This window comes from Salvelinus namaycush, chromosome 15 (genome assembly GCF_016432855.1).
Source record: "Salvelinus namaycush isolate Seneca chromosome 15, SaNama_1.0, whole genome shotgun sequence".
Taxonomy (NCBI): domain Eukaryota; kingdom Metazoa; phylum Chordata; class Actinopteri; order Salmoniformes; family Salmonidae; genus Salvelinus; species Salvelinus namaycush.
The window spans coordinates 24,969,608-24,995,711 of NC_052321.1; the positions used below are offsets into that span (position 1 = coordinate 24,969,608).

Here is a 26,104-nt window from a genome sequence, read left to right on the forward strand (position 1 = left end):
TGAAGAAAAAATATATGTATATATACACAGTGCCTTGCAAAAGTATTCATCCCCCTTGGCATTTTTCCTATTTTGTTGCATTACAACCTGTAATTTAAATGGATTTTTATTTAAAATTTAATGTAATGGACATACACAAAATAGTCCAAATTGGTGAAGTGAAAAAAAAAAAAAAACTTGTTAAAAAAAAAAGGGGAAAAAAAGGAAAGTGGTGCGTGCATATGTATTCACCCCTTTGCTATGAAGCCCCTAAATAAGATATGGTGCAACCTTCAGAAGTCACATAATTAGTTAAATAAAGTCCACTTGTGTGCAATCGAAGTGTCACATGATCTGTCATATGATCTCAGTATATCTGCTCCGAAAGGCCCCAGACTCTGCCACACCACTAAGCAAGGGGCACCACCAAGCAAGCGGCACCATGAAGAACAAGGAGCTCTCCAAACAGGTCAGGGACAAAGTTGTGGAGAAGTACAGATCAGGGTTGGGTTATAAAAAAATATCTGAAACTTCGAACATCCCACGGAGCACCATTAAATCCATTATTAAAAAATGGAAAGAATATGGCACCACAACAAACCTGCCAAGAGAGGGCCGCCCACCAAATCTCCTGGACCAGGCAAGGAAGGCATTAATCAGAGAGGCAACAAAGAGACCAAAGATAACCCTGAAGGAACTGCAAAGCTCCACAGCAGAGATTGGAGTATCTGTCCATAGGACCACTTTAAGCTGTACACTCACAGAGTGGGGCTTTATGGAAGAGTGGCCAGAAAAAAACTCATTGCTTAAAGGAAAAAACAAGACAACACGCTTGGTGTTCGCCAAAAGGCATGTAGGAGACTCCCCAAACATATGGAAGAAGGTACTCCGGTCAGATTAGACTAAAATGTAGCTTTTTGGCCATCAAGAAAAACACTATGTCTGGCGCAAACCCAACACCTCTCATCACCCCGAGAACACCATGATGCTGCATGATGCACCATGATGCTGCATAGTAGTGGCAGCATAATGTTGTGGGGATGTTTTTCATCGGCAGGGACTGGGAAACTGGTCAGAATTGAAGGAATGATGGAAGGCGCTAAATAAAGGGAAATTCTTGAGGGAAAACAGTTTGTCTTCCAGAGATTTGAGACTGGGACGGAGATTCACCTTCCAGCAGGACAATGACCCTAATTATACTGCTAAAGCAACACTTGAGTGGTTTAAGGGGAAACATTTACATGTCTTGAAATGGCCTAGTCAAAGCCCAGACCTCAATCCAATTGAGAATCTGTGGTATGACTTAAAGATTGCTGTACACCAGCGGAACCCATCCAACTTGAAGGAGCTGGAGCAGTTTTGCCTTGAAGAATGGGCAAAAATTCCAGTGGCTAGATGTGCCAAGCTTATAGAGACACCCAAAGAGACTTGCAGCTGTAATTGCTGCAAAAGGTGGCTCCCGAGTGGCGCAGCGGTCTAAGGCACTGCATCTCAGTGCTACAGGTGTTACAACAGACACCCTGGTTCGAATCCAGGCTGTATCACATCCGGCTGTGATTGGGAGTCCATTGGGCGGCGCACAATTGGCCCAGCGTCGTCCGGGTTTGGCTGGGGTAGGCCGTCATTGTAAATAAGAATTTGTTCTTAACTGACTTGCCTAGGTAAATAAAGGTTAAATAAATAAAAATACAAAGTATTGACTTTGGGGGGTGAATAGTTATGCACGCTCAAGTTATCTTTTTTTGTGTTATTTCTTGTTTCTTTCACAATAAAAAATATTTTGCATCTTCAAAGTGGTAGGCATGTTGTGTAAATCAAATGATACAAACCCCCCAAAAATCTACTTTAATTCCAGGTTGTAAGGCAACAAAATAGGTAAAATGCTAAGGGGGTGAATACCTTCGCAAGCCACTGTGTATATATATATATACAGTACCAGTCAAAAGTTTAGACACCTACTCATTTAAGGGTTTTTCTTTATTGTTACTATTTTCTACATTGTAGAATAATAGTGAATACATCAAAACACATATGGAATCATTTAGTAACCAAAAAAGTGTTACACAAATCAAAATATATTTTAGATTCTTCAAAGTAGCCACCCTTTGCCTTGATGACAGCTTTGCACACTCTTGTCATTCTCTCTACCAGCTTCACCTGGAATGCTTTTCCAACAGTCTGGCGGGCAAACTCATCCCAAACCATCTCAATTGGGTTGAGGTCAGGTGATTGTGGAGGCCAGGTCATCTGATGCAGCACGCCATCACTCTCCTTATTGGTCAAATATCCCTTACACAGCCTGGAGAAATGTTGGTTAATTGTTCTGTTAAAAAAACAAATGATAGTCACAGTAAGTGCAAACGAGATGGGATGGCATATCGCTTCAGAATGCTGTGGAAGCCATGTTGGTTAAGTGTGCCTTGAATTCTAAATAAATCACAGACAGTGTCACCAGCAAAGCACCCCCACACCGTCACACCTCCTCCTCCATGCTTCACGGTGGGAACCACACATGCGGAGATCATACGTTCACCTACTCTGTGTCTCACAAAGACACAGTGGTTAGAACCAAAAATCTCCAATTTGGACTCATCAGACCGAAGAAAACATTTCCACCAGTCTAATGTCCATTGCTCGTGTTTCTTGGCCCAAGCAAGTCTCTTCTTCTTATTGGTGTCCTTTAGTAGTAGTTTCTTTGCAGCAATTCGACCGTGAAGGTATAATTAACGCAGTCTCCTCTGAACAGTTTATGTTGAGATGTGTCTGTTACTTGAACTCTGTGAAGCATTTATTTGGGCTGCAATTTCTGAGGCTGGTAACTCTAATGAACTTATCCTCTGCAGCAGAGGTAACTCTGGGTCTTCCTTTCCTATGGCAGTCCTCATGAGAGCCAGTTTCATCATAGTGCTTGATGGTTTTCCGACTGCACTTGAAGAAGCTTTCAAAGTTATTGAAATGCATTCCAGGTGACTACCTCATGAAGCTGGTTGAGAGAATGCCAAGAGTGTGCAAAGCTGTCATCAAGGCAAAGTGTGGCTACTTTGAAGAATCTAAAATATATTTTGATTTGTTTAATACACGATTCAATATTTGTTATTTCATAGTTTTGATGTCTTCACTATTATTCTACAATGTAGAAATTAGTAAAAATAAAGAAAACTCTTGAATGAGTCGGTGTGTCCAAACTTTTGACTGGTACTGTATATAGGGCAGCGCACAATTGGCCCAGTGTCGTCCGGGTTTGGCCGGGGTAGGCCGTCATTGTAAATATGAATTTGTTCTTAACTGACTTGCCTAGTTAAATAAAGGTTAACTAATATATTATAATATTGTCTTTGTATCTCAAAATTATTGTAAAGTGGTTAACCTTAAAAATGTAATTGAAAATTAATCAAATTTCAAAGATACAATTCAACCAGAGAGAGCCCTTAGATCATGGGAAAAGGCTGCACTTGACCGTTGCACTTGAATCATTCCCACGGTGAATGGCTAGGCCCCTACGCTATGAAACCACACACTATTGTAGAGACTTTATTACCGGATGCAATTGATATGGTGAAAACAATGTGTGGGGAGGCAGAGGCATAGAAACTCACATCAATACCTTTGTCAGATAAAACAGATAAATGAAGAATTTGTGCTTTTGCTAGCGATCATGAGGAAACTCTGACTGAACGACTCAAAAACTCCATAGTTTATGCTCTCCAAATCGATGTTAGCTGTGAGGGCCGAGATGCTCATGCTTTGACTTATGTTCGCTATATATGTCGGGGCATGTTATTCACAAGGACATATTGTTCTGTCTCACGATTCCGGAGCATGAAACGGCACAGGGGATGTTCAGTGTGCTGAGTGGCTAAATTGATGAAAAACAGATTCCATGGGATTGAATGGTGGGCTTTTGCACAGATGGGGCTACATCTATGGCGGGACGGCAGGCAGGCCTCTGCACTCTTGTTTTTAATATGTCTCCTTCTGCGATATGGATGCATTGTATGATACACCAATAGCAATTGGTGGCAAAAGAGCTGAGCACAGAACTCTGAGATGTACTGCAGCAGGTAACTTTGATTGTAAACTACATCCAACCACATCTACTGTGCACACACCTGTTCGCAAAATATGAGATCAGAGCATGACAATGTTCTATTTCACACCGAGGCTTGGTGGTTATCGAGGGGGATTGTTGGCAAGATTTTTTTGCGCATTGAGAGAGGAACTGTTGTCATTCACAATGGATGTAAAAAAAACAGACTTGGTTGACTTTGTGCCTCCTTACCTATGTAACAGACATATTAGGGAAACTGAACAAACTGAACGCAAGCATGCAGGGGAAATACAAAAACATTCTACAGATGAGTGACAGAATCAGTGGACTCAGAGGAAAGAATTCTTATTGGAGAGAGAGTCTTTCAAAAGCTAGCCATGCCCCCTTCCCTCGGCTGTGCATGTTTTTAACGGAAAACCGCAACAGTAAGTGTCCCACACAGGTGACGACTGCTCACCTCCAACGCTTGGAAGAGCACTTTGGGACCTGCTTCCCAATCTGTTTGACTGTGTTCCTTGCTCAGTTGACATGCCGGTAAGTGAAATCGAACAGCTGATTGAGCTGTCATGTGACCAATTGTATTCACAGGTCACTATGGAGGAGTTTTGGTTCCTGACTCAAAGGGAATACCCTGCCATCTCCCTCTGAGCATTAATGCCACGTTCACAACAACTGGGAACTCGGAAATCTCCGACTTCCGACTTTAGTGCGTTTAAAGCAACTGGGAACTCTGAAGAAGATTAGCAAAGACTGAGAAAAATAGTTTGGAACGGTCATCCAACTCGGAATTCCAACTCTTGAACTCAGGTCTCTTTCTAGGACTCTGACTTTCCCAACTGAAGATCACTGAGGTCATGATTTGACCTCCTACTTTTCCAAGGTCCCAGTTGTCTTGAAAGCACAAGAAAAACCAACGATACCCTTCGTCGGCTCATACAATATATGTGTGAAGCTGGATTCAGTGCTCTCGTCTACCTTAAAACCAAATATAGATCCAGGTTGGGTGTGATAGCAGAGATGTTATTTTTATTTAACCTTTATTTAACTAGGCAATTCAGTTAAGAACAAATTCTTATTAACGATGACGGCCTACACCGGCCAAACCCGGACGACGCTGGGCCAATTGTTCGCCGACCTATGGGACTCCCAATCACGGCCGGTTGTGATACAGCCTGGATTCGAACAAGGGTGTCTGTAGTGATGCCTGTAGCACTGAGATGCAGTGCCTTAAACCGCTGCACCACTTGGGAGCCCAAAAGGGAAAGAAGGTAGAGACAACAATACATAATGCGAAGCAGCCACAACTGTCTGTAAGAGTGTCCATGATTGAGTCTTTGAATGAAGAGATGGAGATAAAACTGTCCAGTTTGAGTGTTTTTTGCAGCTCGTTCCAATCGCTAGCTGCAGCGAACTTTAAAGAGGAGCGATCCAGGGATTATGTTTGCTTTGGGGACCTTTAACAGAATGAGACTGGCAGAACGGGTGTTGTATGTGGAGGATGAGGGCTGCAGTAGGTATCTCAGATAGGGGGGAGTGAGGCCCAAGAGGGTTTTATAAATAGGCATCAACCAGTGGGTCTTGTGACGAGTATACAAAGATGACCAGTTTACAGAGGAGTATAGAGTGGAGTGATGTGTCCTATAAGGAGAATTGGTGGCAAATCTGATGGCCGAATGGTAAAGAACATCTAGCCGCTCGAGAGCACCCTTACCTGACGATCTATAAATGACATCTCCGTAATCTAGCATGGGTAGGATGGTCATCTGAATCAGGGTTAGTTTGGCAGCTGGGGTGAAAGAGGAGTGGTTACGATAGAGGAAACCAAGTCTAGATATGTGCTCAGAGAAGAACATTGAACCGTCTAGCCATACTCCCAAGTTCGTATGAGGTATTTGTATTTATTATGGATCCCCATTAGCCAATGCAGCAGCTACTCTTCCTTGGGTCCAGCAAAACTAAGGCAGTTTATACAATTTTAAAACATTACAGTACATTCACAGACTTCACAACCCACTGTGTGCCCTCAGGCCCATACTCCACCACTACCACATATCTACAGTACTAAATCCATGTGTATGTATAGTGCTTATGTTATCGTGTGTGTGTGTGTGTGTGTGTGTGTGTCTGTACCAATGTTTGTGTTGCTTCACAGTCCCCGCTGTTCCATAAGGTGTTTTTTTAATCTGTTTTTTAAATCTAATTTTACTGCTTGCGTCAGTTACTTGATGTGGAATATAGTTCCATGTAGTCATGGCTCTATGTAGTACTGTGTGCCTCCCATAGTTTGTTCTGGACTTGGGGACTGTGAAGAGACCTCTTGTGGTATGTCTTGTGGGGTATGCATGGGTGTCCGAGCTGTGTGCCAGTAGTTTAGACAGACAGCTCGGTGCATTCAACATGTCAATACCTCTCATAAATAGAAGTAGTGATGAAGTCAATCTCTCCTCCATTTTGAGCCAGGAGAGATTGACATGCATTTTATTAATGTCTCTGTGTACATCCAAGGGCCAGCTGTGCTGCCCTGTTCTGAGTCAATTGCAATTTTCCTAAGTCCTTTTTTGTGGCACCTGACCACACGACTGAACAGTAGTCAAGGTGCGACAAAACTAGGGCCTGTAGGACCTGCCTTGTTGATAGTGTTGTTAAGAAGGCAGAGCATCGCTTTATTATAGACAGACTTCTCCCAATCTTAGCTGCTACTGCATCAATATGTTTTGACCATGACAGTTTACAATCTAGTGTTACTAATTTCCACATTATTTATTACAAGTTTAGTTGAGGTTTAGGGTTTACTGAGTGTTTTGTTCCAAATACAATGCTTTTAGTTTTAGAAATATTTAGGGCTAACGTATTCCTTGCCACCCACTCTGAAACTAACTGCAGCTCTTTGTTGAGTGTTGCAGTCATTTCAGTTGCTGTAGTAGCTGACGTGTATAGCGTTGAGTCATCCGCATACATAGAAACTATGGCTTTACTCAAAGTCAGTGGCATGTCGTCAGTAAAATTTTAAAAAGCAAGGGGCCTAAACAGCTACCCTGGGGAATTCCTGATTCAAACTGGATGATATTTGATAGGCTTCCATTAAAGAACCCCCTCTGTGTTCTGTTAGACAAGTAACTCTTTATCCACATTATAGCAGGGGGTGCAAGTTTTTCCAGCAGCAGACTATGATCGATAATGTCAAAAGCTGCACTGAAATCTAACAAGACAGCTCCCACAATCATTTTATCATCAATTTTTCTCAGCCATTCATCAGTCATTTGTGTAAGTGCTGTGCTTGTTGAGTGTCCTTTCCTATAAGCATGCTGAAATTCTGTTGTCAATATGTTTACTGTAAAATAGCATTGTATCTGGTCAAACACAATTTTCCCCAGAGGTTTACTAAGGGTTGGTAACAGGCTGATTGGTTGGCTATTTGAGCCAGTAAAGGGGGCTTTACCATTCTTGGGTAGCAGAATGACTTTAGCTTCCCTCCAGGCCTGAGGGCACACGCTCTCTATTAGGCTTAAATGAATGATGTGGCAAATATGAGTGGCAATATCATCTGCTATTATCCTCAGTAATTTTCCATCTAGATTGTCAGACCCTGGTGGCTTGTCATTGTTGACAGACAACAATAATTTTTTCAACTCTTCCACACTGACTTTGCGGAATTCTAAAGTACAATTCTTGTCTTTCACAATTTGGTCCGATATACTTGGATGTGTCGGGTCAGTGTTTGTTGCTGGCATGTCATCCCTAAGTTTGCTTATCTTGCCAATGAAAAAGCCATTAAAGTTGTTTGCTTTGTGATGAATGAGCCATCTGATTCAATAACAGTAACGCAGAGTTGGCGTTTTTTCCCAAAATTTCATTTAAGGTGTCCCAAAACTTTTTACTACCATTCTTTATATAATTTGTCTTTGTTTCATAGTGTAGTTTCTTTTTCTTATTTAGTTTAGTCACATGATTTCTTAATTTGCAGTATGTTTGCCAATCAGTTGGGCTGCCAGACTTAATTGCCATACCTTTTGCCTCATCCCTCTCAACCATACAATTTTTAAATTCCTCATAAATCCAAGGGGATTCAACAGTTTTTACAGTAATTTTCTTAATGGGTACAATAAGTAGTTTCATAAATGCGTCAAGTGCAGCATCTGGTTGCTCCTCATTACACACCACAGACCAGCAAATATTCTTCACATCATCAACATATGAATCACTACAAAACTTCTTGTATGACCTCTTATACACTATATTAGGCCCAGCCTTTGGAACTTTGGTTTCTCTAGATATGGCTATTATATTGTGATCACTACATCCTATGGATTTGGATACTGCTTTAAAGCAAATATCTGTAGCGTTAGTAAAACTATGATCAATACATGTTGATGATTTAATTCCTGTGCTGTTTGTAACTACCCTGGTAGGTTGACTGACAACCTGATCCAGGTTGCAGACACTGGTTACAGTTGGAAGTGTTTTCCTGAGTGGGCAGCTTGATGATAGCCAGTCAATATTTAAATCACCCATAAAATATACTTCTCTATTGATATCACATACATTATCAAGCATTTCACACATATTATCCAGATACGGACTGTTAGCACTTGGTGGTCTATAGCAGCTTCCCACAAGAATGGGCTTCAGGTGAGGCAGATGAACCTGTAGCCATATTACTTCAACAGTATTTAACATTAGATCGTCTCTAAGCTTTACAGGAATGTGGTTCTGAATATTGACCACAACACCGCCTCTGTTGACATTTCTGTATTTTCGGTAGATGTTATAACCATTTATTGCTACCACTGTATCATCAAAGGTATTATCTAAGTGAGTTTCAAAGATAATCAGAATATGAATGTCATCTGTTACAAGCAAGTTATTGACTTCATGGACCTTGTTTTTTAATATGGGCTATTTTAGCACTTTTCTGGGTGGCTTGATTGTTTTTAATGCTTTACTGGGAAGCTTATCAGAGGTAGACTTACTCATGCTATTTACATTGGAGCTGATAGTGCAGGGTGAGCTTCATAAAGTGGTCTTCCTACTATTGCACACCGCCTCAGTGCTAACAGTGTAACTCTGGTTTATAGGCTCATGATTACTGCTTACAATAGCTATAGGATAAACAGATGTATTCGGTGCAATTAGGGGTACATAAATTAAATTACTTACATTGTGTTTGCCAATGCCCCTAAGATCATGTACATTTGATGCAGAATTATGACGACTCATTGTCACAATGGTAGGGATTAACTGAGCTGGTCTTGGATCATTTACCAGTCATTGTTTCAACGCAGCCTTGAAATGCGTGGACAGAGTCCAGGAGCCAAGATGATTTGGATGGACTCCGTCATTCCTGTAGAGCATCTTCTTTTCCCAGAAGGTGTCAAAGTTATCAATAAAAGTGACTCCGGCAGAGCTTCAGTAGTCTTTTAGCCAGATGTGTAATGCCAGCAGTCTGCTGAATCTTTCACACCCGCGGCCCAACGATGGTACTAGACCTGAAATTATTGGCTGTTTTTTGAAGTCTTTTAATGCTAAAATCAGTTCTTTAAAATCCATTTTCAAATGTTCCCGAGCTAGCCCTCCTGATGTCGTTTGACCCCACATGGACAATGACAGTGTCAGCTCCCAGCATCTGTGGTAGAACAGTCTGAAGCAGCCTTGAGGTGACTACCTCAAGCGCTAAACCCACAGAGGTAGTTATCACACCGGAGGGGAGAGGGGCATTCTTCTTACCAAACCACATGACCTTTGTTTTGGAGGTGTTCAGAACAAGGTTAAGGGCAGAGAAAGCTCGTTGGACACTAAGAAAGCTTTGTTGTAGAGCGTTTAACACAAAATCCGGGGTGGGGCCAGCTGAGTTTAAGACTGCATTATCTGCATATAAATGGATGAGAGAGCTTCCTACTGCCTGAGCTATGTTGTTGGTGTAAATTGAGAAGAGCGTGGGGCCTAGGATCGTGCCTTGGGGTACTCCCTTGGTGACAGGCACTGGCTGAGACAGCAGATGTTCTGACTTTACACACTGCACTCTTTGAGAGAGGTTGTTAGCAAAACAGGCCAAAGACCCCTCAGAGACACCAATACTCCTTAGCCGGCCCACAAGAATGGAATGGTCTACCGTAACAAAATCTTTGGCCAAGTCAATAAAAATAGCAGCACAACATTGCTTAGAATCAAGGGAAATGGTGACATCATTTAGGACCTTTAAGGTTGCAGTGACACATCCATAACCTGAGCGGAAACCAGATTGCATACCAGAGAATACTGTAGACATCAAGAAAGCCAGTCGATTGATTATTGACAAGTTTTTACAACACTTTTGATAAACAGGGCAACATAGAAATTGACCTATACCAGTTAGGATCAGCTTGATCTCCTCCTTTAAATAAAGGATGCACCGCCGTGGCTGCCTTCCAAGCAATGGGAACCTCCCTAGAAAGGAGAGACAGGTTAAAAAGGTCAGAGATAAGCTTGGCAATGATAGGGGCAGCAACCTTAAAGAAGAAAGGGTCTAAACCATCTGACCCAGATGTTTTTTGGGGGGTCAAGTTTCACCTCTCTGGGATATGTGGGATGGTAGCGTCCCACCTGGCCAACATCCAGTGACAATGCAGAGCGCCAAATTCAAATAAATTACTATAAAAATTTAACTTTCATGAAATCACACATTCAATATACCAAATTAACTTCTCTGCGCTACGGATCCCTTTTACGGGATCACTTTCCTAAACAACCACTAGAATTGCAGGGCGCCAAATGCAAAAATATTACAAAAAATATTTATAATCATGCAATCACAAGTGAAATATACCAAAACACAGCTTAGCTTGTTGTTAATCCACCTATCGTGTCAGATTCTGAAAATATATTTTACAGTGAAAGAAATCCAAGCTTTTGTGAGTGTAGCTTTCAATGCTACAACAGCTAGCCCCAAATTAGCATGGTCACGAAAGTCAGAAAAGGAATAAAATTAATCGCTTACCTTTGATAATCTTCGGATGTTTCCACTCACAAGACTCCCAGTTACACAACAAATGTTATTTTTGTTCGATAAATATTACTTTTATCACAAAAAAACGCCATTTGGGTTGCACATTATGTTGAGAAAACCAAAGCCGTGTTCCGTTCGACAAATTCCAAAAAGTATCCGTAATGGTCGTAGAAACATGTCAAATGTTTTTTATAATCAATCCTCAGGTTGTTTTTAACAAACATAATCGATAATATTTCAACCGGACCATAACCTATTCATTAAGAGACAAACGGAAAATGGAGAGCTCCTCTCGCGCGCGCAGGAACTATTCGGAGGACACCTGACTAGTTATGAAAAATCTCGTTCATTTTTCAAAATAAAAGCCTGAAACTATGTCTAAAGCCTGGTCACAGCCTGAGCAAGCCATTGGAAAAGGAATCTGGTTGATACCCCTTTAAATGGAAGAAAGACGGTCCAGGAAACACAGTTTAAAAAATATATATCACTTCCGGGTTATATTTTCTCAGGTTTTCGTCTGCAGAATACGTTTTGTTATACTCACAGACAATATTTTGACAGTTTTGGAAACTTTGGAGTGTTTTCTATCCTAATCTGTAAATTATATGCATATTCTACGATCTGGGCCAGAGAAAATATCCGTTTACCTTGGGAACAATATTTTAAGAAAAAAACAATTCTGACCCCTAGCGTTGTGATTCCAGCCAACGTGTCAGATTTCAAAAATGCTTTACGGCGAAAGCAAACAATGCTATTATCTGAGGATAACAACCAAGCAAACAAACACAGACCATCATATTTCAACCCTCCCGGCGCGACACAAAACGCAGAAATAAAGATATAATTCATGCCTTACCTTTGACGAGCTTCTTCTGTTGGCACTCCAATATGTCCCATAAACATCACAAATGGTCCTTTTGTTCGATTAATTCCGTCGATATATATCCAAAATGTCAATTTATTTGGCGCGTTTGATCCAGAAAAACAACGGTTCCAACTTGAACAACGTGACTACAAAATATCAGAAAAGTTACCTGTAAGCTTTTTCCAAACATTTCAAACTACTTTTGTAATACAACTTTAGGTATTTTTTAACGTAAATAATCGATAAAATTGAAGACGGGATGATCTGTGTTCAATACCGAAGGAAAACAATGTGTAGCATGCTTTCTGGTCACGCGCCTCTAACAAACAGTACACTTCACTGGAGCCTCATTCTGAACATGGCTACTTCTTAATTTCTCAAAGAAAAAACCTCAACCAATTTCTAAAGACTGTTGACATCCAGTGGAAGCGATAGGAACTGCAGGAAGGTCCCTTAGAAATCTGGATTCCCAATGAAAACACATTGAAAAGAGAGTGACCTCAAAAAAAAAAAAAATGGTTTGTCCTCGGGGTTTTGCCTGCCAAATAAGTTCTGTTATAGTCACAGACATGATTCAAACAGTTTTAGAAACGTCAGAGTGTTTTCTATCCAATACTACTAATAATATGCATATATTAGCATCTGGGACTGAGTAGGAGGCAGTTTACTCTGGGCACGCTTTTCATCCAAACGTGAAAATGCTGCCCCCTATTCTAGAGAAGTTAAGGAGCTCCTTTAGCACCTCGGACTCAGTGACCGCCTGCAGGGAGAAACTTTGTAGCGGGGCAGGGAAAAAAGAGGGAGGATCATCGGGGCTTGTTGCATTAAAAGGGGTGGGAGATGAGGAAATGTTGGAAGGGCAAGGAGGCATGGCTGAGTCAAATAGGAATCCTGATCCAACAATCCAGGCTGTATCAGGCTGTATCACATCCGGCCGTGATTAGGAGTCCCATAGGGCGGCGCACAATTAACTCAGTGTCGTCCGGGTTTGGCCGGGGTAGGCCGTCATTATAACTAAGAATTTGTTCTTAACTGACATGCCTAGTTAAATAAAGGTTATATAAAAAATCAACAAGGAGCTATTTGAAAGTTTAATGCTTAAAAAAACATCAAATTAAATTGTTTGGGGACAGACTTGGTGGAGACAACCGAGCACCGAAGGTGTTCCTTGGTAAAGATTGCCACTCCACCACCTTTGGAAGATCTGTCTTGCCGAAAAAGGTCATAACCAGAAAGGTTAACATCAGTGTTCAAAACACTCTTTCTTAACCACGTCTCAGTAATGACTAACACGTCTGGATTGAAGCTGTGAACCCACACTTTTGATACATTTTAGGTAATAAGCTTCTAGTGTTAAACGGCAGAAAACCCAGGCTTTTATGAGAGCATAAATCAGTGAAGCAGATAACAGGGCACAAGTCAGAATTGTGGCTATCAATAGTAGATGGGCCAGGGTGTACATGCACATTTCCAGATATCATTAGCAGTAATAAAATCAGGGCACGGCTGAGGACAGGGAGAGCTCTGCAGTGTTGATTTATGACAATTGAATGTGCATTAGATGGCAACAAGATCATATTGTACAGCAATTTCATTAGGTAACATGACTACAAAGCCGGTGAGAGGTGGTTAGAATAGGATGGGAGACCAAGAGTCCGTGTAACCAGTAGAGTCAGAGTCCCGAGTGTGGGAACAAACAGTCTGTCCCACGGTTGGGTAAACAAGCAAGTTCATAGTCAACAAAGCATGCAGGAGTCATGAGGCAAATAGCATAAAGCACAATAAAAATATATAACGACTTGGGGCTAGCCATTGTAAGTTCAGAGTCACAAAGATGAGATGTGCACTGTTGACCAGGCCCCCTGACTTTGAGAATCTCTGACGCGACATGCATCAAGCACACCCATCTCATTAGTGGTGGTGAGAATGTGAGACTAATTTGCAATTGACTGCCATAGCTCAAAATAAAAAAGTAAACATTGGTTGTTAATTCCATAATTTTTGGGGTAAGCATTAGCCTAGCGCTAAGGCTGGCTGTGGGGGTTTGGGTAAGCATTAGCCTAGCGCCAAGTCTGACTGTGGGGGTTTGGGTTAGCATAAGGCCAATTTAGCGCTCAGGTATAATATTATAATGCAACCTGCTGTCTTGGAGTAGGAAAACTAGGGGGAAACAAATGCATTAAACCCTCCCAAGGGAGAAGAAGCATGTTACCTGGTAAACAGGGTACTCCATCCCTATTAGCTGCCTTATTGGCTTGGATAGTCAATGCCTCAGGATGAAAACCTCTCTGGACTCTACAGGAGCTTTGAATCTTAATCGAATGATCAAGATCATGGTGGCAATTTGCTATCAATTTGATTAACTACACACTATGTCCCAGAATAATTATTGTATTCAATCTATTTACTCTTCTTCTCCTCAATCTAATATTGCTCCTATTTTGTATTTGTATTTATTAGGGATCCCCATCTGTTGCCAAGGCAGCAGCTACTCTTCCTAGTGTCAAAACACATTAAGGCACTTACATTACATATAAAACAAAAGATTAAACAGTAGGGGCATACATACCCTAGGCCCAGGGGTACACTGCTTACCAGCAGTAATCATTCATCATCATGTGTTGCTGCTTTTTACGACCCATGCTGTTATCTTTTCATCTGATTGCCCTATAGGTGAGGATAGTTATATGCTCCTCATTTACATATGAGCTTAGCTGAGGTCTCCGGGGAGGCCTTTGATGCTGTGGGAGGAGGAGAGGGGAGGGGCCGAGGGGAAGCGATGATGGGACGGTACAGCTCCTCCGCTGACTGTTTTTGTAACGGCTGTCTAATGCCTCCTCCTCGGATGAGGAGGAGGAGTAAGGGTCGGACCAAAACGCAGCGTTGTATGCAGACATAATGGAGATTTATTAAAGAAAGACGAAACACGAAAACTCTTACACAAACTACAAAACAATAAACGACGTAGACAGACCTGAACTTGAGAACTTACATATACACGAAGAACGCGCGAACAGGTACAGACTACAAAAACGAACGAAAACACGAAACAGTCCCGTGTGGTGCATACAGACACAGACACAGGAACAATCACCCACAAACAAACAGTGAGAACAGCCTACCTTAATATGGTTCTCAATCAGAGGAAACGTAAAACACCTGCCTCTAATTGAGAACCATATCAGGCAACACATTCAACACAACATAGAAACACATAACATAGACTACCCACCCAGCTCACGTCCTGACCAACTAAACAAAGTAAAACAAAGGCAAATAAGGTCAGGAACGTGACAGAACCCCCCCCCCAAGATGCGGACTCCGGCCGCAAAACTGAACCTCAAGGGGAGGGTCTGGGTGGGCATCTGTCCACGGTGGCGGCTCCGGCGCAGGACGAGGATACCACTCCACCATTGTCTTTGTCCCCCTCCTTAGCGTCCTTTGAGTGGCGATCCTCGCCCCCCACCCTGGTCTAGGAACCTTAACACAGGTCCCCCCTAGATAACTCAGGACAGAGAGGTAACTCAGGACAGAGAGGTAGCTCAGGACAGAGAGGTAGCTTAGGACAGAGGGGCAACTCTGGACTACTGGCAGCTCCGGGCTGAGGGGCAGCTCCGGGCTGAGGAGCAGCTCCGGACTGAGGGGCAGCACCGGACTGGCTGGCGGATCCTGGCTGGCTGGCTCTGGCGGATCCTGGCTGGCTGGCTCTGGCTGCTCATGGCTGGCTGGCGGCTCTGGCTGCTCATGGCTGGCTGGCGGCTCTGGCTGCTCATGGCTGGCTGGCGGCTCTGGCTGCTCATGGCTGGCTGGCGGCTCTTGCTGCTCATGGCTGGCTGGCGGCTCTTGCTGCTCATGGCTGGCTGGCGGCTCTGGCTGCTCATGGCTGGCTGGCGGCTCTGGCTGCTCATGGCTGGCTGGCGGCTCTGGCAGCTCCTGACTGGCTGGCGGCTCTGGCAGCTCCTGACTGGCTGGCGGCTCTGGCAGCTCCTGGCTGGCTGGCGGCTCTGGCAGCTCCTGGCTGGCTGGCGGCTCTGGCAGCTCCTGGCTGGCTGGCGGCTCTGGCAGCTCCTGGCTGGCTGGCGGCTCTGGCAGCTCCTGGCTGGCTGGCGGCTCTGGCTGCTCATGGCTGGCTGGCGGCTCTGGCTGCTCATGGCTGGCTGGCGGCTCTGGCTGCTCATGGCTGGCTGGCGGCTCTGTACAGACGGGCAGTTCATGCGGCGCTTGGCAGACAGACAGCTCAGACGGCGTTGGGCAGACGGGCAGTTCAGGCGCCGTTGGGCAGAAGGGCAGTTCAGGCGCCGTTGGGCAGATGGGCAGTTCAGGCGCCGTTGGGCAGACGGGCAGTTCAGGCGCCGTTGGGCAGACGGGCAGTTCAGGCGCCGCTGGGCAGACGGCAGACTCTGGCCGGCTGAGGCGCACTGTAGGCCTGGTGCGTGGTGCCGGAACTGGAGGTACCGGGCTAAGGACACGCACCTTCAGGCTAGTGCGGGGAGCAGCAACAGGACGCACAGGACTCTGGAGACGCACAGGAGGCTTAGTACGTGGTGTAGGCACTGGTGGTAATGGGCAGAGGGCACGCACCTCAAGGCGAGTGCGGGGTGCTGGAACTGGAGACCTGGTACGTGGCGCCGGCACCAGAGAGCTGGTGCATGGGGCTGCCACAGGAGAGCTGGTGCGCTGAGCTGGCACAGGACGTGCAGGGCTAGGGAGGCGCACAGGAGGCCTGGTGCGTGAGGCTGGCACGGTCTTCACCAGACGGCTAGCCCGCACCTCAGGACGAGTATGGAGAGCTGACTCAGGTGGCATCAAATCCCCGACACGCTCCGTCGGGCGGATGTCGTGCCTCATGCACCAAACCAGCAAATCCCTCATTACTCTCTCCTCCAATTTCCCCATTAAATCCTTCACAGTCTCTACCTCGCTCACCTCCAATACCGCCCTCACTGGCTCCTTACGGTAATCAGGAGGAGTTGGCTCAAGTCTCCTGACTGACCCAACTACACTCCCCGAGAGCCCCCCCCCCCCCAATAAATTTTTGGGTTTGACTCGCGGGCTTCCAGCCTCGTTTCCGTGCTGCCTCCTCATATCGCCGCCTCTCGGCTTTAGCTGCCTCCAGCTGTTCTTTGGGGCGGCGATATTCTCCTGGCTGTGCCCATGGACCTTTACCGTCCAATATCTCCTCCCATGTCCATGAATCCTTCGTGCGCTGTTGCTTTCTATTCCGCCGCTTGGTCCTTGGTTGGTGGGTGATTCTGTAACGGCTGTCTAATGCCTCCTCCTCGGATGAGGAGGAGGAGTAAGGGTCGGACCAAAACGCAGCGTTGTATGCAGACATAATGGAGATTTATTAAAGAAAGACGAAACACGAAAACTCTTACACAAACTACAAAACAATAAACGACGTAGACAGACCTGAACTTGAGAACTTACATATACACGAAGAACGTGCAAACAGGTACAGACTACACAAACGAACGAAAACACGAAACAGTCCCGTGTGGTGCATACAGACACAGACACAGGAACAATCACCCACAAACAAACAGTGAGAACAGCCTACCTTAATATGGTTCTCAATCAGAGGAAACGTAAAACACCTGCCTCTAATTGAGAACCATATCAGGCAACACATTCAACCCAACATAGAAACACATAACATAGACTACCCACCCAGCTCACGTCCTGACCAACTAAACAAAGTAAAACAAAGGCAAATAAGGTCAGGAACGTGACAGTTTTCGCCTTTTATGTGCTTTTATGTTGCTGCAATACTTCACCTGATAAAAGCAGTGTATTGAGATTCATGCTTGTAAACATTACACTATCTATGGATGTTGTTTTGTTGTTGCCTTGTGGAGACTCCCCTGCCTGCCTACCACCCGTTCCTCAATGTCTACACAAATAAAGTGGATACAGTAGCACAATAAACATGCTCCGGTCTACTGAAGGTTTTTCCTTCTTTACCATATAAGCAAAATCCTTTTGTTTGTTGTCTGCTTGTTTTCTCAGCCAATTACTTCTGTGTCCTTTCTCTGGGAAAGTTGTGTTATTACAGAGACAGTACAAAGGCACTTTGGAGAACGTGTCACTTATGTCAGAAGAGATAAAATGCTGAACAAGCTGTTAGATTGGGATATAACAGAATGTTTGTGTGAAGTGAGATATGGAACCTACAGCTGCATTCTGTTTTTATGAGGCATTGTATTGTGTTTTATATGTTTTGGCTGGCTAGTGGGAAAGCTTCAGTTCTGCCTACTTTTGTCCTATTTAGCTCCACTCATAGAACAACTTTGTTTAGCTTTATTCAGATGACATTCGCCGAGATGGAAATGAATCCGTTTTTGTACCCCAGGTCCAGTTGGGTTGATTACATCATGCTAATTTGAGGGCCGAGGGGTTAGTGCTACATGTCAGCACATACCATATAGTTTTGCACAATGACCCTGACCCTAACAAGACCTTTACCATGTCCCCTTCTTCTCTGTGTCTCCTCCAGGGTATTAGCAGTCTGTTCAGCTCTCTGAAGGTGGTGCGCCTGCTGCGTCTGGGCCGGGTGGCCCGTAAACTGGACCACTATCTGGAATATGGAGCAGCTGTATTGGTCCTACTGGTGTGTGTGTTTGGCCTGGTGGCCCACTGGCTGGCCTGCATCTGGTACAGCATTGGCGACTACGAGGTCATTGACGAGGTCACCAACACTATCAAGACGGACAGCTGGCTCTACCAGTTAGCTATCAACCTCGGCTCGCCGTATTGCTTCAATGCCAGCGGCTCAGGCCAATGGGAGGGTGGCCCCGGGAAAGACTCTCTGTACATCACGTCTCTTTACTTCACCATGACCAGCCTGACCACCATCGGGTTCGGCAACATTGCCCCCACCACGGATGGAGAGAAGATCTTCTCTGTGGCCATGATGATGGTGGGCTGTAAGTAATGGGCTTGGTTGTTTTCCCTTCTCCATGGTGTTGGATGGTTGGATGGCTAGCTGGTTGATTGGTTAGATGGTTGGATGGCTAGCTGGTTGGTTGGTTAGATGGTTGGATGGCTAGCTGGTTGGTTGGTTGGTTGGATGGCTAGCTGGTTGGTTTGTTGGATGGATGGATGGTTGTTTGGCTGGTTAGTTGATTAGTTGGCTTGGTGGGCAGCAGTTCCAGGGAGATTGCTGATAGTACAGAGTGATGATGGAGAGAATAGATCTTCACGATTACGATAGCGAGCAATGATGACACGTTGATGATTAATGACACAATACTCCCCATCGTCTGTCAGCATAATCTTGGGTGGCAATCTGAGCAACAAAGAGAGAGATGAGGATAGGCTGCTCTCAGATAGAGCGAGAGAAACATACTGTAGAGAATGCTTTATTCCACTGCTGTAAACAGATCTGATGGTATTTGGGTCTCCTCTATCTGCCAGCTCTGCAAGTCCTCTGGGCTGTCCTGTCCTGTCCTGTGATAGTCAGGGGCTCACACTGTGTCAGTATGATTCTGTAGACTGTCAGAGCCAGGCTAGCCAATAAACAACAGAGCAAAATGATCTGTTTCCCTCTGAGTTGTCTGGGCATAGCTGATAGTGTTGGCATGGCGTGCCACTGTGCCACAGCCACCTAGCACACAAAACAGACAACACTGTGTCGTTTGTGTTTTGGACCCATGTGAGTGTGAGTAGTGGAGCTGAACAGAGATAAGATTGGTTCAGCAGCCCCAGTCAGAGGAGCTCACTCAGTGAAGTGATCACAGGCTTATTAATTGGCACATTTTCCCATTACTCTGGATAAGGCCATTCTTACCTCCTGCTCATCCCCCTCCCACCTCTTTCTCTGGCTGTCAGAAATCACTTTTAGATTAATGATCCACTTAGCTATCAGGAGCTGATAGGAGGGTGAGTTGTATAAATTGTATTAACATGCATGTACACGCCCACACTTACAATACATGCAATGCACATGTTAGCACCTACATACACTTTTGCAAACATGCCATTACTCATATACTGTATGCACATGAAAAGTTTATTTCCAAAATGCTATATCCAACCATTTTTTAAATTTGTAATTTCTCATCAGAAATGAGAAATGAGAACACACCTTAATGTGTGATTTTTTTATTAATGGATTTTAAATGTGTTCTTTTGCAAAACACTATATATATCCATTGTTTAGCTGGAATGTAATGTTTGTATCCTGTATTTTTGACTGTGATATGTGGTTAGCTCACCTAGCTATCTTAAGACGAATGCACTTACTGTAAGTAACTATGGATAAGAGAATCTGCTAAATTGCAAAAATGTCAAATGTAAATATTTTACATACAGATTTCATATTACTGTATTGACTTATATGACTGTGTAAAACCTCTCAGTACTACTTATTTCTCTGAGAGTGAGGCGGATATATAGCATTTAGCAAAAAAACATGATTATTTGTCTCTCTGAAATGAAATCATCAAGTGATTTTAAATAAATACATGTCTGTCATTGAACAACCCCATGCCATGATTGGATAGTGAAAAAGCACACCAATCTCTTTCATAATTATTCCTCACAAGTCCAAAAACGAACAGCTTAATTAAATAGTACCCGCAAAACACCAGTCTCGTCAACAGTGAAGAGGCGACTCCAGGATGCTGGCCTCCTAGGCAGAATTGCAAAGAAAAAGCCATATCTCAGACTGGCCAATAAAAATAAAAGATTAAGATGGGCAAAATAACACTGACACTGGACCGAGGAACTCTCCCTAGAAGGCCAGCATCCCAGAGTTGCCTCTTCACTGTTGACATTGAGACTGGTGATTTGCGTGTACTATTTAATGAAGCTGCCAGTTGAGGACTTGTGAGGCATCTGTTTCTCAAACTAGACACTCTAATGTACTTGTCCTCTTGCTCAGTTGTGCACCGGGGCCTCCCACTCCTCTTTCTATTCTGTTTAGAGCCAGTTTACACTGTTCTGTGACGGGAGTAGTACACAGCGTTGTACGAGATCTTCAGTTTCTTGGCAATTTCTCGCATGGAATAGCCTTCATTTCTCAGAACAAGAATACACTGACGATTTTCAGAAGAAAGTTCTTTGTTTCTGGCCATTTTGAGCCTGTAAATGAACCCACAAATGCTGATGCTCCAGATACTCAACTAGTCTAAAGAAAGCCAGTTGTATTGCTTCTTTAATCAGCACATCCATAATTGCAAAAGGGTTTTCTAATGATAAATTAGCCTTTTAAAATGATAAACTTGGATTTGCTAACACAACGTGCCATTAGAACACACGAGTGATGGTTGCTGATAATGGGCCTCTGTACGCCTATGTAGATATTCCATTAAAAATCAGCCATTTTGAGATACAATAGTCATCTACATCATTAACAATGTCTACACTGTATTTCTGATCAATTTGATGTTATTGTAAGGGACAAAAATATTTGCTTTTCTTTCAATAACAAGGACATTTCTAAGTGTATATAATTGCCTCTACATCATCTTGAATACATGCCAGTACAACTATAAATGCAAACACTTATATGCATTTGTCGGTTCATGCACACAGGCACATGCATACACACACATGCATGCACACATGCATGCACGCGCACACAAATACAGTACAGTTGTGACTATATAAGTTGTAATAAAAGTAGAGAAATTAAAGCACATTCCAACCTCACTGCTGTCTGTGTTTCTGTGAGGTTGAGGTTTTATTATGAGAGGTAAATCAAAGACATGGATTATTAGTCGACCCTATCCCAGTCACTGGGAATTATGGGAATTACCTGAGCTCAGCTCGTCAGCAGGCGGATGGCAAGGGCGCTGGGCGGAAGGATGGAGTAAAGGACGGGTTTTGCCTGAGGAGCCTACGCTTGATGGCCGAGTCTGTAAAACAGTAGAGACTTCTTCTCCCCAGTGAGTGAGGGAATGAGAGAGGAGACAAGAGAGGCAGAGCAGTGAACTAGAGAGCGGTTTTATTTGAGGAGAATCGCTTCGGCGGATGTAAAAGTGTATTGAAAACCATAACACATGATTGGGGTTGTGTAAGGATCAGGATTAATTCCATTAGTTGCAAAGAGGAAGCTTCAATATCTACTGTTTCTGTGCCACGATGTCCATAGATCTCACCAAGCAGATTGGCATTTATGTTTTCCCCCAGTCCCCCTCCCCATTTGAGGACTCATTACCCAGTGATCAGCCCAGAGTCAGGCCTGAGAAACAGTGATGGGGCGTGGGTGGAGGAGGTCTGAGGGCGTTGACAGAGAAGCAGCTCGGAGTGTCTCTCCCCCTTGGGCTTTTTAGCTCCCATGCCCTGATTAATGGAAAGAGAGAGGGGGAAGAAGGATAGAGATTTCAAGGGACAGACACAGAAGCATAAAAATATACACAGTAGGTTGAAGAACAAGTGATGACAAAGAGAGAGAGGGAGGGAGCTGTGTTGTCCTGCCTGCCCTGATCCATCCTGCAGTGGAATTGGAGAGCTTTGCTTTCTCTGGCTGCTCTGTCTGCAGGGTGATTAGTCTAATCCATAAAGGGGTGTCGTTCTCTGCACTCTCTGCTCTCTCTCTCTCCAGGAGTCCTCTAAACTGACTCATCCGGGTCACTGCTAATCCCACATCAAGTGGCCCAAATCAGGGGAGGCTCAGCCCAAAACCAGCTCCTTTACTCTGGAGGTGACTGCTGCCTCTGTGTCTGTATCCTGTGAGTGGGTGCCTGGCTGCTTCCATATCACGGGCGTGCACGTGTGTGTGCACACATGCATGTTCGGGTGTGCGAGAGTGTGTGTAGAGGTTCTGTGTGTGGTTGGGTGAGTTTGTTTAGTTTAGTTGATTAGGATCCACATTATACAATGCAGTCGGAAAGTATTCAGACCCCTTGACTTTTCCCACATATTGTTACGTTACAGCCTTATTCTAAAATGGATTCAATAGTTTTTTTCTCTCATCAATCTACACACAATATCCCATAATGACAATGCATATACTTTTTTTGCAAATGTATAAAAAAACAAGTATTTACATAAGAATTCAGACCCTTTACTCAGTACTTTGTTGACACACCTTTGGTAGCGATTATAGACTCGAGTCTTCTTGGGTATGATGCTACAAGCTTGGCACACTGATATTTGGGGACTTTCTCATGTTCTTCTCTGCAGATCTTCTGAAGCTCTGTCAGGTTGGCTGCACAGCTATTTTCAGGTATCTCCAGAGATGTTCGATCGGGTTCAAGTCCGGATTCTGGATGGGCCACTCAAGGACATTCAGAGACTTGTCCCAAAGCCACTCCTGCGTTGTCTTGGCTGTGTGCTTAGGGTTGTTGTTCTGTTGGAAGGTGAACCTTCTGAACCCCTGTCGGAGATCCTGCACGCTCTGGAGCAGGTTTTCATCAAGGTTTTCATCAGACCAGAGAATCTTGTTTCTCATGGTCTGAGAGTCCTTTAGGTGCCTTTTGGCAAACTCCAAGTGGGCTGTCATGTGCCTTTTACTGAGGAGTGGATTCTATCTGGCCACTCTACCATAAAGGCCTGATTGGTGGAGTGCTGCAGAGATGGTTGTCCTTCTGGAAGGTTCTCCCATCTCCACTGAGGAACTCTAGAGCTCTGTCAGAGTGACCATCGGAATTTTGGTCACCTTCCTGACCAAGCCCCTTCTCCCCTGATTGCTCAGTTTGGCCGGGCGGCCAGCTCTAGGAAGAGTCTTGGCGGTTCCAAACTTCTTCCAATTAAGAATGATGTAGGCCACTGTGTTCTTGGGGACCTTCAGTGCTGCAGTAATGTGTTGATACTCTTCCCTAGATCTGTGCCTCAAAAAAATCCTGTCCTGGAGCTGTACGGACAATTCCTTTAACCTCATGGCTTGGTTTTTTTCTCTGACATGCACTGTCAACTGCGGGACCTTATATAGACAGGTGTGTGCCTTTCCAAATCATGTCCAATCAATTTAATTTACCACAAGTTGACTCCAATCAAGTTGTAGAAACATCAAGGATGATCAATGGAAACAGGATGGACCTGAGCTCAATTTCGAGGCTCATAGCAAAGTGTCTGAATACATATGTAAATATGACCTTCTAGGCAGAGTTGCAAAGAAAAAGCCATATGTCAGACTGGCCAATAAAAAGAAAATATTAAGATGGGCAAAAGATCACAGACACTGGACAGAGGAACTCTGCCAAGAAGGCCAGCATCCTGGAGTCGCCTCTTCACTGTTGACGTTGAGACTGGTGTTTTGCGGGTACTATTTAATGAAGCTGCCAGTTGAGGACTTGTGAGGCGTCTGTTTCTCAAACTAGACACTCTAATGTACTTGTCCTCTTGCTCAGTTGTGCACCGGGGCCTCCCACTCTTTCTATTCTGGTTAGAGACCGTTTGCACTGTTCTGTGAGGGGAGTAGTACACAGCGTTGTACGAGATCTTTAGTTTCTTGGCAATTTCTCGCATGGAACAGCCTTTATTTCTCAGAACAAGAATAGACTGATGAGTTTCAGAAGAAAGTTCTTTGTTTCTGGCTATTTTGAGCCTGTAATTGAACCCACAAATGCTGATGATCCAGGTACTCAACTAGTCTAAAGAAGGCCAGTTTTATTGCTTCTATAATCAGGACAACAGTTTTCAGCTGTGTTAGCATAATTGCAAAAGGGTTTTCTAATGATAAATTTGCCTTTTAAAATGATAAACTTGGATTTGCTAACACAACGTGCCATTGGAACACAAGCGTGATGGTTGCTGATAATGGGCATCTGTACGCCTATGTAGATATTCCATTAAAAATCTGCCGTTTCCAGCTACAATAGTCATTTACAACATTAACAATGTCTACACTGTATTTCTGATCCATTTGATGTTATTTTAATGGTCAAGCAATGTGCTTTTCCTTCAAAACAACGACATTTTAAGTGACCCCAAACTTTTGAACGGTAGTGTATATAAATATTTACAGTTTGAAAGCGTATTTTACACACACCTTAGCCAAATACATTTAAACTCAGTTTTTCAAAACTCCTGACATTTAATCCTTGTAAAAATTCCCTGTCTTAGGTCAGATAGGATCACCACTTTATTTTAAGAATGTGAAATGTCAGAATAATAGTAGAGAATTATTTATTTCAGCTTTTATTTCTTTCATCACATTCCCAGTGGGTCAGAAGTTTACATACACTCAATTAGTATTTGGTAGCATTGCCTTTATATTGTTTAACTTGGCTAAAACATTTCGGGTAGCCTTCCCCAAGCTTCCCACAATAAGTTGGGTTAATATTGGCCCATTCCTCCTGACAGAGCTGGTGTAACTGAATCAGGTTTGTAGGCCTCCTTGCTCGCACATGCTTTTTCAGTTCTGCCCACACATTTTCTATGGGATTGAGGTCAGGGCTTTGTGATGGCCACTCCAATACCTTTTGTTGACTTTGTTGTCCTTAAGCCATTTTGCCACAACTTTGGAAGTATGCTTGGGGTCATTGTCCATTTGGAAGATCCATTTGCGACCAAGTTTAACTTCCTGACTAATGTCTTCATGTTGCTTCAATATATCCACATAATTTTCCTGCCTCATGATGCCATCAATTCTGTGAAGTGCACCAGTCCCTCCTGCAGCAAAACACCCCCACAACATGATGCTGCCACCCTCGTGCTTCACAGTTGGGATGGTGTTCTTCAGCTTGCAAGCCTCCCCCTTTTCCTCCAAACATAACGATGGTCATTATTGCCAAACAGCTATATTTCTGTTTCATCAGACCAGAGGACATTCCTCCATGTGCAGTTGCAAACCGTAGTCTGGCTTTTTTATGGCGGTTTTGGAGCAGTGGCCTCTTCCTTGCTGAGCGGCCTTTCAGGTTATGTCGCTATAGGGCTCGTTTTACTGTGGATATAGATACTTTTGTACCAGTTTCCTCCAGCATCTTCACAAGGTCCATTGCTGATGTTCTGGGATTGATTTTCACTTTTCGCACCAAAGTACATTCATCTCTAGGAGACAAACCGCGTCTCCTTCCTGAGCGGTATGATGGCTGCATGATCCCATGGTGTTTATACTTGCGTACAATTTTTTGTACAGATGAACGTGGTACCTTCAGGCGTTTGGAATTTGCTCCCAAGGATGAACCAGACTTGTGGAGTTCTACAATTTTATGCCTGAGGTCTTGGCTGATTTCTTTTGATTTTGCCATGATGCCAAGGATAGAGGCACTGAGTATGAAGGTAGGCCTTGAAATACATCCACAGGTACACCTCCAATTGACTCAAATGATGTCAATTAGCC

General features: G+C 43.8%; 1 protein-coding gene across 1 annotated transcript in view; it reads left to right on the top strand.

Moving 5' to 3' along the window:
• The window catches only part of kcnh5b (potassium voltage-gated channel, subfamily H (eag-related), member 5b), a 93,765-nt gene that overhangs the window by 32,734 nt on the left and 34,927 nt on the right, over positions 1–26,104 (top strand). The window contains exon 7 of the mRNA XM_039009084.1: positions 18,371–18,800. Coding sequence (XP_038865012.1) covers positions 18,371–18,800 — 430 coding nt within the window. The remainder of the gene's footprint in view (positions 1–18,370; positions 18,801–26,104) is intronic.